Source organism: Kogia breviceps, chromosome 8, assembly GCF_026419965.1.
Source record: "Kogia breviceps isolate mKogBre1 chromosome 8, mKogBre1 haplotype 1, whole genome shotgun sequence".
NCBI classification, from domain to species: Eukaryota; Metazoa; Chordata; class Mammalia; order Artiodactyla; family Physeteridae; genus Kogia; species Kogia breviceps.
The window spans coordinates 96933336-96948980 of NC_081317.1; the positions used below are offsets into that span (position 1 = coordinate 96933336).

The 15645-nt window shown below is 40.1% G+C and overlaps 1 protein-coding gene across 1 annotated transcript in view; it reads left to right on the forward strand.

The window, feature by feature from the left end:
* Positions 1 to 15645, forward strand: part of LOC131761268 (contactin-associated protein-like 3) — a 226374-nt gene that overhangs the window by 43676 nt on the left and 167053 nt on the right. The window contains exon 2 of the mRNA XM_059071797.2: positions 3265 to 3375. Within this exon, the coding sequence (XP_058927780.2) occupies positions 3265 to 3375 (111 nt within the window). The remainder of the gene's footprint in view (positions 1 to 3264; positions 3376 to 15645) is intronic.

The window sequence follows — 15645 nt, forward strand, 5'->3', positions numbered from 1 at the left end:
CGGCCCCGCCCGCCCCGGCAGGCGAGCAGAGAAGCCTCTCGGACTGGTGAGTGCTGGTCGGCACCGATCCTCTGCGGGAATCTCTCTGCTTTGCCCTCCGCACCCCTGTGGCTGCGCTCTCCTCCGCGGCTCCGGAGCTTCCCCCTCCGGCGCCCGCAGTCTCCGCCCGCGAAGGGGCCTCTAGTGTGTGGGAGTCTTTCCTCCTTCACGGCTCCCTCCCACTGGCGTAGGTCCCGTCCCTATTCTTTTGTCCCTGTTTATTCTTTTTTCTTTTGCCCTACCCAGATATGTGGGGAGTTTCTTGCCTTTTTGGAGGTCTGAGGTCTTCTGCCAGCGTTCGGTGGGTGTTCTATAGGAGAAGTTCCACGTGTAGATGTATTTCTGATGTCTCTGTGAGGAGGAAGGAGATCTCCGCGTCTTACTCTTCCGCCATCTTTAAGCCGTCTCCCAAATATTTTTTAATGATTCCAGAAAAAGAAAATTAAATTGTGTCTTAACAATTTTGGCTCCAGGAATCGTAGTATAAAATACAGACATTTCAGATTGGAAACAATGGTTAAGGAGATTTTGGGGTGGCATCTGAGACTTCACCTTACTTGAATGTAATTTAGTTAAAAACACAGTGAATGTACAGGAAACACTGTCCAAAAACAGAGCCGCTCTTTTCCAAGTACCTTATTGGACATGGTCACGTTTTCTGATCACATGCATTCTCAAATTTGACTGTGTGGAAGTGAATTGGAACAACCAATTAGGGTTGAAAAGAAAATGATCACTTTTAAAATTGTTTCTCAAAGGCAAAGATGACTTCATAAGACCGAGTACATCTTACTCTGTTTTTTTTTAAAGACTAAGATTCATATGCCTTCTTTTGAGGAAAGAATAAAAAATGAGAATATGGCTTGGAATGTTGAATGCTGCCTTCTATATCTCTCTATAGGGAAAATGTCCTTATAGAATATTTTGAAGAAGCTTATGTGATGACTTGTCTTACCATACTGAAAATAATAAAAGCAAACACTTTTAATCCTCATAGAAACCCTATGAGTTGTGTGATTCCCCTTTGTCCAGTTGTGTGATTCAGTTGTGTGACATCCTCATTGTACAGATGAGGTAACTGAGGCTTAGGGAGGGCCAGTGACTTCCCAAGAGTAGGCAGCTTGGTAAGTTCCATGCCCACTCCCTGTCTGGCTCCAGAATCTACACTTGGTCCTCACTGTTTCCAACCCAGAAAGGAGAGACCCCAATATGGTGAGATGAGAAAGATGTGAGCAGAGGGGACTGAGTGGGGAGCGTCTGGGGAGACTCAGAAAGGAAGCCGTGCTGGGGGAGTGGTGGAGGCTGGGAAAGGAGCAGGCTTCCCAAGCTAAACAGTTGACGGAGATAATCTTCACTTACCCTCAACCAGCTCTGTGACTTTGAGCAGGTTACTTAGATCCCTGGGACCCCTTTACCTAAAGGGGGAATGATGAGGGCCTGGTCTGCTCAACAGGCTGTCACCCCTGAGAAATTGTCACATTAACATTCGAGTTAGCACAGCTGACTGTGGATTGTGGATGATCCCCATCTTCTGGAATTTTCTGAATGGCTAATAATGCCCCAGTAATGTCTCAACAGCTTTGTACTTGCAGTGCACACACCACGGGTGCTTCTTTGCTCTTCCTTGTGTCATGGACCCTTTGGGCACTTTGCTGAAGCCTGACCCCTTCTCACAGCAATGCTTGTAAATGCATAAAATGTATACATAGGGTTACAAAGTAAATAGTTATATTGAAATGCTGATATCAATGTACTAGAAATTGTAACATAATGTCTTCTTAGTTATTAGCACATTAAAAAACAAGTGGTGACTTTAATAAATACTGTTATTTTGAAGTAAAGGGGACCATAAACAATATTTCTAGATATCTGTGACAACGATTGCTATTAAAATATCTGTAACTTATGCTGGTAACAAATGCATGGGCACTGGTGAATATAGTCTGGTTTGTCTACATTTTTGACTGAAGAATATGCTAAATTTTAGCTAGAGGTTAGTGAAAATAAAGATGTAATTTGTACTATTCATCTCAACGGACCCCCTAGATCATATTTGTACCACATGTTAAGAACCCCTGAGCTCTGTGGTTCACTGCTTCAAGTTCTGTGAAAAACCCTCCCGAGCTTTGATTGAACTTCTAATGAATCTTTAGATCAAGCTATGGAAAACCAGTACCTTAAGTCTTCCTATTTGCAGTCATTGCAGTCTGAATTTATGTAGTTTTTTTTAAATGTCTTTCAATACAATCTTTATAATAATCTCCATAAATGTCCTGCAAATTCTGTAAGATTCATTCTTAGATACTCTATATGTTTTGTTAGTATTTGCTATTCTATTTAATTTAATTTCTAACTATGGATAAGTTTAGAAATACTATCAGCTTTTGTATTAAGCTAGCCAGTGACTTTCAGAATTTCTACCTCCATAATCATATCACCTGGAAACGATAACAGTTGCTTTTTTTTTTTTTCCAATTTTGTGCTTTTAATTTTTAAATTTTCTCTTACTTACTGATAGGACTTTCAGTGCAATGTTCAGTAGAAACAGTGGTGCCTGTGAAAGTGTTCTTTCTGATTTTCAAGGAAATACTTTTAATATTTTCCCATTTAGGAGTGATGTGCTGGAACCAATTTTTAGCAGCTAGCAAGAGCCAATCATTAACTTTTCATGAATTTTGCACGAAAATACAATCATTATTAAAAATTAAGTTATATAAACATAATTAATTAAATCACATTAAAACAAAAGTAATACATTTTGAAAACTCACCGCTTCCTACTTTATTTTATGTCATCTTGCTGTTATCAGTGCTCTTGAGGTTATTTACATACCTTGTGTCTGCGTGGTGAAAGTACTATATAATGATGTGATATGTGCATTCTTTTTCCAACTTCATGGTCAGTGACATCACATTGATAGCTTTGAATTGGCCATGGTACAAGTATTTACACCATGGAAAGTGGCAAATGCTACCAATCTTAATTTTCCTTAAGAGCCTGTTGTTAAACATTTATTAACACACCTCTGATCAAGACTGATGTTTTCGACAGGCTCTACATTTTCCTAGCCTGTTAACTAAAAAGAAAGGAAATTAAGGAAGAAAAGAGGGGAGGGTGGCAGGGAAATAGGAAGGAAAGGAAAGTAAAAGGGAAGGAAGAAGAGAGGAAGAGAAGACAGGAAAGCTTTAATCAGTGTATTAACCGGAACGTGGTGTTTCCCCCCAGATAGCTGTGATGCTCCTCTGGCGTCTGCCTTGCCCCGGGCTTCCTTCAGCAGCTCCTCAGAGCTGTCCAGCAGCCACGGCCCTGGCTTTGCAAGTCTTAATCGCAGAGACGGTGAGTCTGCAACTGTCTTCTTGTCAGTCTACCCTGATTCTTTCACGGAGAGAATTATTTTCATTTTTAGTTAATATTCCTTCTTATAGCTCAAAAGTTAATTATACTGAGTTTAATGAAATTGAAGAAAGCAGCAGGTTCATCATATCAGCTAGTATTCATCTGCTAGCTTTCTTCTTGCTTATCATCCATTTTTGGGTTTGTTTTGATATCTTCCTTCCCTATTGATTGCCAGCAAATGATCATCAGTAAGATTTATGAGAAGGGAATTATTGGAGTCTAGATTATTTCCGGGGTTATCATCCCTTTTTAGTTTAAGGACAGGCAATAGAAGGGTGACTAGTCAAGTGCGCTAGTCATGAATAACTAAAACAGCACATGAAGGAGCCAGTGCTGCAGCCACTGGGGAAAGCTGAACAGGCCACTGCATGATGTTTGTGAGATGTGAAGCTGCCAAAGGATGTCATGGACAAATGACTCCATCCCAGGACTTGGCCTGGGAGGAGACCAGGTGAAGGATGCTGCTGAAAATAAAGATTCCCTTCCTATTAGTGGGAAGGGAGTTAATGACTTACTTTTTGGAAAGGTCCATTTTTGCTACTCGAATGTTGTCGAGTGAATTACCTCTTCTATTGCACAGATAATAATTCAGTGGATTAAATAAGTGAGTACATACACTTCAAATTCAAATGCTTTGCTACTGTTTTTGATTAATTTTTATTGGAGTATGGTTGCTTTACAGTGTTGTGTTAGCCTCCACTGCACAGCAAAATGAATCAGCCATACACATACAGATATCCCCTCCCTTTTGGACTTTCCTCCCATTTAGGTTACCACAGTGCATTAGGTAGAGTTCCCTGTGCTATACAGTATGTTCCCATCCGTTGTCTATTTTATACATAGTATCAATAATGTATATATTTCAATCCTAGTCTCCTAATTCCTCCCACCCCACCCCTTTCCAGCTTGGTATCCATACATTTGTTCTCTACGTCTGTGTCTCTATTTCTGCTTTTGTTTTACTACTGTTTTAAGGGATAGATTTTTTTAAATGAAAGATTAATTCAGAAAGTAAAAGTTAAAATTACCCGTGTCCCGTGTAAATGCACTGCTGTAAATTCTGGAGATACTACTAAGGAATTGAGTGTTTTCCTCCCTTTCTTGGACATTTCTAAGATCAGAGTTCAAGTCTAGCTTGAACTTTACTGTGTCCTTAAGGATCAAATTCGGGAACCTAGTAAGTGATCAAATAGATTGGCAGGGGGCTTCCCTGGTGGCGCAGTGGTTGAGAATCCGCCTGCCGATGCAGGGGACACGGGTTCGTGCCCCGGTCCGGGAAGATCCCACATGCCGCGGAGCGGCTGGGCCCGTGAGCCATGGCCGCTGAGCCTGTGTGTCCGGAGCCTGCGCTCCGCAATGGGAGAGGCCACAACAGTGAGAGGCCCGCGTACCACAAAAAAAAAAAAAAAAAAAAAAATAGATTGGCAGGGAAGAGTAAGAACACAGGTGAAGAAATTCATTGAGCTCAGGATGGGAAGGCATGTCCATTAATTGTCCACCTTCATGGTCTTTTCCCAGGAAAAAGCATTTTGTGGCCAGATATTTACTCCTCAAAGCATCATTCATAATCATTTTTAGCACCCCAGTAAAAATATATTCTCATTGAAATCAGATTTCAATGAGATCAGTTATCAAATTACCCATTTTCAATCTGATGGTTATTCTAACATCAGCTTAACATCTAAACTTTCCAGTGGTTTCCCTAAAATTGTAAAAACTAAATAAGCCATATTTAATTAGTTTCAAGAGGCCTGAGGGGCTTGTGTGTTGTGTTTCTAATTTGCATGTGTAGAGTATCTTTATGATTCAGGCCTCCGGTGCTATCAGTATGGGGGCACTGGGAAGTTTATAAACATTAGAAGGGAAAATCCTGAAGCTTAAGATGAACTTATTCGCATTATATTTAATTAAAAAAATAATAACTCAGAATATTATAAGCCATCATTATAAAATGGTAAATACAAAGCTTATTTTTATATTTAAACTACTCTCTTTGTAAATTTAAATGAATTATTTTAAGAGTGGCAATCAACTGATGAGGTGTTTTTTTTTAATGGTTGTTGCTACTCTTGATTGCATACAATGTACATTTCACTAAATATTCCTAGATATTACCACCTGATTTCAGACCCATTTCTAAAGTATGCTTTAGACAGCACAATTTATCAATATTCCTTCTGAAGGATTATCTATATGTGTTTTCTGTTAAAAGCCAGCATCCCAGAGTCTTTATTGACATTTCCTTTGCCTTGGTAAATGCTGAAGAACATATTAGTTCACTTTAGTTTAGATTATTTTGACGTAAAATGTGGATAGTATGAAATGTGGATGAATATAATGAGGGCGATGATTCTTCATACATAGTAGTTTTAGCTTTTTTGAATATTTTGTGTATGATGTAGTGAGGAAAAAAATCATGTTAGACTCTCTGATTGTATGGTTAAAATTTCCTTGGTCTGTATTGTGGTATTTGGAAGTTTTAGAGAAGGTGGTCTGTCTTATACCCATAGTTTCTTATTTTGCCCATAAGTCATTGCGCTTCTAGAATGTTCATTAAGAATTAGAAATGTCTCAAATATCACAGCTTCCACCAAGAACTTTATACATAGCAGCTGATCAGCTCATCTACCTGATACATAAAGGTAGTAAGAGAATAGTCTATACATAATTTTTGATTGTATGTGTGTGCATATATATAAATTTGACCCACTGTATAAACCCCCAAAGCCCAATAATTCAAACTTTAAGGCATTTTATTTTATTTTATTTTTTTCACATAGATACGAGTATTTTATAAATAGTATAATCATTACATGCATATACCCTGGATATACATTGTTTATATTCTGATTATTACCACCAACGTTTAAGGCATTTTATGATTTTAAAGTACTTCACTGATTCAACACATAGCAAATGTTAATTAATTGACTAGAACTTATTGCACATTTCATGTTTTCTCTCTTACATATTTTTTTACTTATGCAGTTTATTTATGTATTTATTTTGTTCTCTATTAATTTATGAAAAGTAGTAAAATATTTCTTAGAAGAGACTTTGCAATAAATAGAAGAAAGAAGTCTATGAAGGATATTGAGAGGGGTGAGCAGAGAAGTTAGGAGGGATCCAGATGTTTCTAGGGACAGGTGGGCCAAAGCAGGAGCTTTGAAAACCATGATTCCTGAGCATGTTACCACCTGTTTGCCAGTGTTTTCTGTGAGCTCCCTAATGGAAGTGTTGGTTATTGTAGAGATAGTAATGGGCTAGTATCATCACTCAACATTGGACTAAGTGCTCCTGGAGTTTACTTTTGAAATTTCTAGTCTGGTTCCTCTAGCATTCCCATTTTGAAGTCTGGGATTGGGTTCCAGATAATACATTTAACAAAGTATCCACTCTGAGGTCATACACCTTACCTTTTTATACAAAGAAACACAAATTGCTGGAAAAGCCTGAATGTATAATTTTTCAGAACTGATGGATTTTTTTAAGGAGTGAAACACAGACACGTACATTTATTGATATACCTATGCAAGAAAATTGATGCCATTAGATAAAAATGTAAAGTTCTTGAAGTTCTTTACAGTCAAAATGGGTTTGACTATTCATATTAGCTGAATTTGTTTCCATCAATATTAAATTGATATTTCCTAGAATTACAAGTGATCTAATATTTCTCATATAAAATCAAGATTGCTGAAATCTGTGTGTTCTAAATAAGAACATGCTATAATATTGACTTCATTTTTTTTCTTCTCAAAGAGCTCCTAAAGAAACTTTATCCAGTTTATCCAAGTTTATTCAAAACAAAAGTTAAAAAACCAAAACCAAAAGTAAAAAAACTACCTTAGAGTAAACCATGCTGGACTTTCATTCTAGATCTTGCATGTGAAAATAACCTTTTGTTTTTATAATTATTGTTACTCTCGGTGACCCTTCATGAAACTGGCTTTAGCATTTCAGATGCTGCTTTCCAACTCTGGATAACATATTCTCTTTAGCCACGTGACATGTTCTCTTTAAGTCACCGCGGGCATGGTGGTGAGATGAGTGGTCTGGCCAGAGCTGATTGAGATTGATTAGGAGGAAGTGTACACACATTTTGTTCTCCCTTTTTGTTCCCTCAAAGTGCTTGCATAAACAATCATGCCCAGAAAGAGGGACCACTCCATTCATGGCCCAGATTCTGAAAATCACACCCTCTAATGCGACAAGCCACTCATCACTGACAGCGCAAATGAGACTGCTTTAAATTTAACTTGATCAAAAATGGCATTTCAGATTACTATATTGTGTATTGCAAACAGAAAGTAGATGGAGACAAGCTGAACTGACTGGATGTTTTCTTTTCTCTTTGTAATTCTTCACCTTTCCCATACCGAGACATTGATCATATTTCCTCACGACAGACTTATGTGTTGGTGGAACCAGGAAAGATTTTGTCTAATGCTCCCAATACAATTAATGTCTGAGCATATTAGAAACAATTCTCAGCATTAAGATATTTATTTCTCACTTTAGGAAGTACATTTAGTAGTACAAGTTAATACTCCAGGTTTTAGCAGGAAATAAATACACATGATTAGATTAGGAGAAAATGCTTAGGCCTGGGCATCAGACACTAAATATTTTCTTATAACCTGGAACGTCTGATTATTTGGACTCTGCAATATCCCAAATAAGCTATGATGTAAAATTCACTGTTTTTTACAAAGAAATGTTAGAAAATGGAAAGAGTGAATAATAATTTAAAATATCTAGATGTATATCAACTCCTGATATAAATCAGAATATTATCGAATACATCAAACATGTTTGATGCAAATCTTATAATAATAAACTTGTCCCTCATACTTTTTCATAAAATCGTAGTTCTCCAGGATTTCTATCTTTTATTCACAGGCTAGGTGCCTGGTAGAAGTGGTCAGTATTCCCAAATACTAGTCTGAGCAATTCAGATTGCAATAAAAGTGCTTGCAAACCAGATTTTTATAAAGGCATATGAATGTACTGGGGAATTTTTGCCTCTGGATGTCAGATTTTTCATCTGTTTATCTGTACTTCCTAAACGTTTATAGACCTATTAGGGCCAAGGCACATTCTCTTTCCAATTTTTCTTAACAAGTGATCCTGCAGATGCAACTGTGGGTATTGAGGGCAGTGGACAGGCCAAATGTAATAGCATCCATGTAAAATACACCCATGTACTAAAGCACAGAGCACTGTCTTGGCAACGGTGCAACTTTATTAAATCACGGCATGATGGTAGCATGTGAGAGGAGAAGCCCCCAAATCCCAGGGTTCGTGCAGACCCTGCTGTACAGTTGTCACACAGAACTCATCTGCTCGGATTCTCCCATGGTCCTTTTCAAGGTCTGGAGTCTCCAGGTTACCGCCATAGAACCTAAGATGCTAGATGAGACAAACCAGGACAAACCAAACTTGTTTTCTCAGCGTTGTCAACAACCTTCAGGGAGGCAATGTCGTCATTTCTCTCTACCAAGTAGCCCAAATTATAGCACTACCCCCAGAATAAGGCAATCCTCAGTCTCTTTTGGATTCAGTAGACGCTTTTGAATGGGTGAGCATCTTCCAGGGATGCTCAGATTTCTTTGTTCCTGCTTCTTTCCAAGACAGTGTTTGGGTTACAGAAGGGCTTATACCCTCATGGAGCTGGATGGTGGGGCTTCTCATGTTGGGACTCAGCTCCTTGCTATCTGCTAAAGGGAGTTTGTCTGCTTTTAACGCTGAGGGTTACTTGGCACCTGCTCCTGAAGCCTGTGGCGGATTTACCTCTTGGTAAGACCGTGTTCCCAGGGAACAGGTCACTGTCCCTTTCGGGATCTTTGCGATGTCACTTCTTGCCTCACTGAAGCCTGACCATGAGTCTCATTTGGTTTCTAGCCTGAGTAGCCTTGGTTACAGGTTTAATTTGCCTTTGCCAAGTTGACCTTCTGTTCAGATCCAGTCAGACTCTCATCTCACTTCTGTGCCCCCTTTTGATGGCCTGTGGGCAATCTGGTTTACCATGCTAAGGGGAAAAAGATCGTCAAATGCTTTTGTCCTGGCAGTTTAGTCCAGAAGTAACCTGTCACTTCCACTCAGAGCTTGTTGGCCAGAGCTGGTCACATAGCCCCACCCAACCACCAGGGGTCGTGGAAATCGCAATCCTCCATGTGCCTGGAAGGTAGAAGAAGGGAAATAGTTGGCAACCATTCGTAATGACTACACAGCCCCCTACAAGGTGATCTCCCAAAATTCCAAATGGAAGCCAAGACAAAGCCATTCCACAGCTTGCTTATTCCTCTCACTTTTCTGATCCCTCTGGGACTTCGTTCCTGAGCAAGGTGTCTGAATCACCCTCCCACCACCTTTTACCCTTCCTCCATTTCCTCTCTTTCCCACGAAGAGATGGGTTCCCATCTCTTCTTCCTGCCAAAGAGGGAGACATCACACGTCCTGTTTCCTATTTTCTTAGTTGATCTTTGCCCTCCCTGCCTTCTCTAAGGGCTTCATGGGATAATGATCACTGGCTAACAGGATTTACCGGAGAGGAATGAAAAACACAACAGTTTATCCTTGCAAAATTATGTCTGTGTTTCTAATCTGCACAGTAAGTATCTCATGGTGGCCACAATTTTGCCATAGTATTTTTCCAAGAGTAAGTACTGCCTATGACATACTTGGCAACTTCCCAAAAAATATGTGGAAGCCCTTCTAGGCACTATCCAAATTAAAAAATAGTTGTCTAGCAAATTCTACTGTTCTTTTCCAAAGTAATTCACTTTTATATAATGTATAATATACAAAAATGTTCATGAAAGTTATTTATTTAACAGTATGTATCCTTGACATACACCATGATGTCTTTGTTTACTCCACTTTTTTTTTTTTTTTTTTTTTTGGTATGCGGGCCTCTCACTTTTGTGGTCTTTCCCGTTGCGGAGCACAGGCTCGGGACGCACAGGCTCAGCGGCCATGGGTCACGGGCCCAGCCGCTCTGCGGCACGTGGGATCTTCCCGGACCGCGGCACGAACCTGTGTCCCCTGCATCGGCAGGAGGACTCTCAACCACTGCGCAACCAGGGAAACCCTACTCCACTTTCAATAAATATTATTGGCATCCCTATGGAGATATATTTTGTCCCATCGCATACTGCTTTACTCATCCAATGCAATTGCATTACCTCTTGTAGGGATATTCCCTCTTTTTTCTTTGGAGTCACTGATGAAAACGTACCAAGTGAGGTGACTTTCAATCCTGCCAAAGGGGTGAGGTTCAATTAGCAGCCTTTCCTGAGGCATCTGGGATCACTAATGATACATGGATCCTATGTTAAATCAAATCACACAGGAGTCTTGAACTTCTGGTTTAACTTGTGGCACAGAGACTGGTCCAGGAAGACCACAGCCAGTGACAAAGGCTAATGGAATATCTATCTCAGTGGACCCTGTGGTCAGCTACTCCCACCTTTGCTCTGAACATTAATGAGGAGCTTCTGGACTAGGGGCTGACTGGAAGATGGTATTTCAGGGGTTCCCTGTTCTCTCTGTCCTGTGATCCTTGCAGTAGACTCTTCCCTTATTGCCATGTTTCCTCCAAGGAAATCCCGTGGAGCAGGCTTTTCTCCAACACAAAATAATGCCATACTTTGCTGGGGATGAATGCCTACCTTCCCCCAAAAATGCACCTTTGTCAGTAGTATTTACATTTTGTGATGCTTAGACCTCATCCTTTTTGCATTCTCATTTTACTACTCTATTTTGTATAGCAGCTCGTCTGTACATATCTCTTTTTACCCAAGGCTTTCACAGTGTGCTTACAAATTGTAATGAATTCAGCTACATAACATCCCTAAAGAAAAAGTTTTACCATCAATGGACATTTTTCCCAAAAGCTTGTGGCTAAGTGAGCAGTTCAGTATGGATGGATAATTTAGTACTCATGGTTTTATTTCTGAGCATCTCACCCTTGCATTTCCTGACATGATCCTACACTTAATTTAATTAAAAAGAAAAAGGAGCCATTGCTTTAAGAAGAGTAACGGCGTGTTGCTGGGAAGTGGTGGGGGCCTTGGAGCAGAGTGCCTGGCTTCTGCCCTTGTGGGCATCCTGGATTCCTCACTGTTCTCTACATATCAGAGGGAGATGCAGCTATTCTGAGTGGCCTCAAGGATGATCTGGAATCATATCTGTTCTGAATAACTCAGGGGGCCTCTGAAAGATGCACAATGATGCTTTTATAGAATTAGACCAGATCTCAGAGCTGCATCTCTCATAAACATGAAGATTTCACGGGAGATGCACAAATAAACTTGGTCATACGTTTTATTCAGTCATGAGTGAGGTATTTAGTACATGTTCGGATGGTTTATAGGCTTGCTGGGCAATTCTTATTTTATTTCTAAGGTGAGAAATTAGCAAAATCATCTTATAGTCTTGTCAATACAGAACTTCAAACAAATAAGAACTCCAAAGCCTGAGATCAACTCAGATCTGAATGTCTCTCTACTGTGTATTTCTTTAAAACTTGGTCAGGAGTGTCTATGAGAGAAGCTAAACAAAACACACAGTAGCAATGGATTTTTGTTTATTTTATGCAGAAAAGAGCTGCAGCCCTGAATGTTAAATGCCAAGGGCGTTCAAAGTTGTCCCTTGGGACACTGCACACAGAACTTAAGGGAGTCACATGTGAACAGTCACACTGTGCCTTTTTTCTTTAATATTACTGGCATTTAATTTGAATCACAAATTAACAAGTATACACTTATTTTTATTTAATTTTTAATTGTCTATTTATAAAGCCATTATAGGGTATGTCTGCATTCAGTACAGGAATCTGTTTTACAATTAGGCAGCTGTGTGTGATTTTTTCATTATGGATGCACTTTTTGGAAAACTACCTGTTCTCTCCTGCTCAGGCTGCTAGCAGACTGCAGGAACCACAGCAGAAAGGGAATCAGAGGTTACCTAGACAGGTCCAGAGGGAGGATTTCTGCATTTTTTACATCTGGATAGCCAGAAATGGTATATGTAGATAGTTGGAATTGCTCCTTAAGAAATCAGAGCTGGAGCAAATGCTTAAATTTCCCTCAGCAATGTAGGCAGGGTTGTGACAAAAACATCAATATATAAATCCCAGAGATCTCTGAGTGGGATGGTCAGGGAGCATCCCCAGGGCCTGCCGCCCTATGGCCCCTTTTTCCTGGGAACATCTGTTACTCCTGCTTATCTCACCCTCTCCCCACTCACCCAGCCCCGCTTGGAATCTGGAATGAGTTTTCTGTAAATTAAGATGCATTTAAGTGAGGAAAGAAATACACAGAGCTTGGTGAGCTCCCATTTGAGAAAATGTAATGAAGATCTTGGAGGGAAACTTCCCTTGGTTACAATTTCAATTTAGCCATTTACTTGCTTGACATTTAGATGCCCTGGAGATAGGTGAGTCTGTTCACTTCAAATTATCCCACTTGACTTTCCTCCCTTAGGTATCTTTCTGCTCTGGACCTTGTTCCAACTTGAAAAAGGCATGAGCTATTCTCCTTTTCACCTCTGGGTAATTTCCACCTCTGGGTAATTTCCCCCTCTGCACAAAGCTGATACTCATTATGACAGTGCATGCCCCCTGGCCACCAGAAGCAGGGGTCATTTTCATCTAGATCAGTGATCAGAATAATTAAGGCCCCTAGCTGATAGTTTCCTGTTCAGCCTTTCCTCTCCCCAAAGGCACAAGTCACTGCCTGTGTCTGAGCCAACCAAAGGTGGGGGAAACAATCACACAGGGATAACTAGAGACAGAAACCTTCCAGTATATCTACCAGTGTATCAATATAAAAGACAGTCTGGCTATTGATAAGCAAACAATACTGAATAACTGACAAATCACAGGGATATGTTCTTAGAAGCCGTAGAGAATGAAAAGGGAGCTAAGCTTTAATAAAATACCCTCACCCAAACCTAAAATGATTGTTTTTTGCTTGTCTGCAAAGCAGAGATTGTAACACCTGTCCCACTTGCCCGGTTCATGGAGGAGTTGTGAAGTAGCACTTAGAGCATCTGGGAGGGTCCTGAACACATCACATGCTTGTGACAAGTTTTGGCTTTCCTCATTTTCTCTCCTTTATCTAGTATAAAGTGGCAGGTAACAGGCCATTCAGTAATGAAAAGACTGTAATGCCCCACACTCTGGATGTCACCCCTCTTTCACCATGACTGTCTCCCGTCTTGTGATCCTGTATGGGAGAGAAAGTATTGTGCTAGATGCTCTAATACAGCTTCTTGAATTCTCATTGCAGGCCTAAAGCATACCTGTCACACTTGGCTGGGAGGGATGTTTTTTGTTCAGTGTCCTAAGCTGTGGAGCCTTGTTCTGTACAAGTCAAACCCTCTGGACATGTTTTCCTTTGTATAAATTGTGACACTTTATTCAACTAAGGGGCTGAGGCAGGAGACAGGAGGGTGACATGGAAAAAGACAGTCTGGTGTGGTCAGGGGAAGAGCTGGGTGGGAGGGCAAGTGTCTTTCTTGTGGGTTCAGCACTGGTGACTCCAAAACAGCAATTGCAAATTCCTGGGCTCTGTTTCAGGGGGTGTTGGTTCCCAGGGGGAATTTACTGAAGATTTGCAACATTTAATAATGCAGGCTGATCAGTTTCAGAACCACTGCTCTGCCGCTGCCAGCTGGGTGGCTGTGCTCAAGCATACCCACTTTAATGTTTCAGTGTATTTTGTTTTGTTTTCCATTACAGAACAGTGATCTCCCTTACCCGTCAGTAAAACTATTGGGTGCTCCCTAACAGTCCTCTGGTTATATTTGTGCATTTCCCACTTTTTCCAGTCATTAGAAAAAAGGGCATCTACCCCAGTGGGCTGCGTGCATGGACGAATGCACAGTAACTCATATCATCACCCTACAGGGGTCTGGGGATTACGCTGTGGCTGTGTTATCCAGCTGAAATGAATTGCTTTGCAGCACAGGGAATTCTGCAGTTTCATTACTTTATCAGAGTACCTACTTAATCAGATAGCTTAATTTGCATACTAGTAGCACCTTCTCACCACAGGTAAGGAGTATGAAATGTTCAAGGTTGATTACCTGCAGATGTTGAAGAGTGGTTGACAGAGATGTGGCTGCATCTGTGGGAGAGGCTGGTCCCAGGGCAACATGCTGGAAGCATGCTGATGCTTTTTATTCTGTTGCATTTCTATACATGTGGTACCCGTGTTAATGATACTTCCTGCTTCAAGAGAGATTAAAGATGACAGAGAAAGATTGTGAAATGCAAAAAGAAAAAGTATCTTCAGTACATTCTTTACAGCTTTGATACTAAGAATACAGAACATTTAGCAGTTTCTGAGAGATTTAAACTGATTCATATAAAACTTCAAATGTAGAACCTTTAAGTTAAAATGATCAGCTAAATGCCAAGACCTAATTTCTGACTTCTTTTGGCAATTATTATAAAATTACAGGCAGTTGCAGAGTAATGTTACTTGGGACTATTAGTTAACCCTCAGCTAGAACCCAGAAGGACTTATCATTCATCAAACATTACATGGGACCTTTGCACAAATCAGTAGAAGTAGCAGGGAGGTGTTGGGTGGTGATCAATCTTGTTATTAAAGACAAAGGAAGACTGAAAATTATCACAGGTTGGAAGACACTAAGGAGCCAAGGTGACTAAATGCAATGTGGGATCCTGGAACAGAAGAAGGGAGTTAGTGGAAAAACTGGAGACATCAAAATAAAGTTTGTCATTTTGTTACCATTGTACCAGTGTTAATAGCTTAGTTTTGATCAAAATACCATGGTGATGTCAGATATTAACATTAGGACACACTGAGTAAAAAGTAGACAGGAATTCCCTATCCCATCTTTGCAACTCGTTTGTAAGTCTGAAATTATTTCAAAATAAAAAGTTTAAAAATGCATTACAGAACAACCAGAGTTGTGGCGTATTTAAGATGTGGATCAAAGGAAAAGACATTATGTTTGTGGTTGAGAGGAAATTTTGGAATAAAGATTGCGGGAAATGAGGAAATCTTAGAAAGAATTTGAGTTTTAAAGAATTTGTAAGCTTTAAATTTTGCTAAGGGTTATACATGTAGTGCAGTTAACGGAGGACATAGTGAAGCAACAGATGTACCCACTTGCTAGTTTCACCTCCACACCCTGATGTAAGTGCTACACTTCCATTTTCCTTTGAGCTGT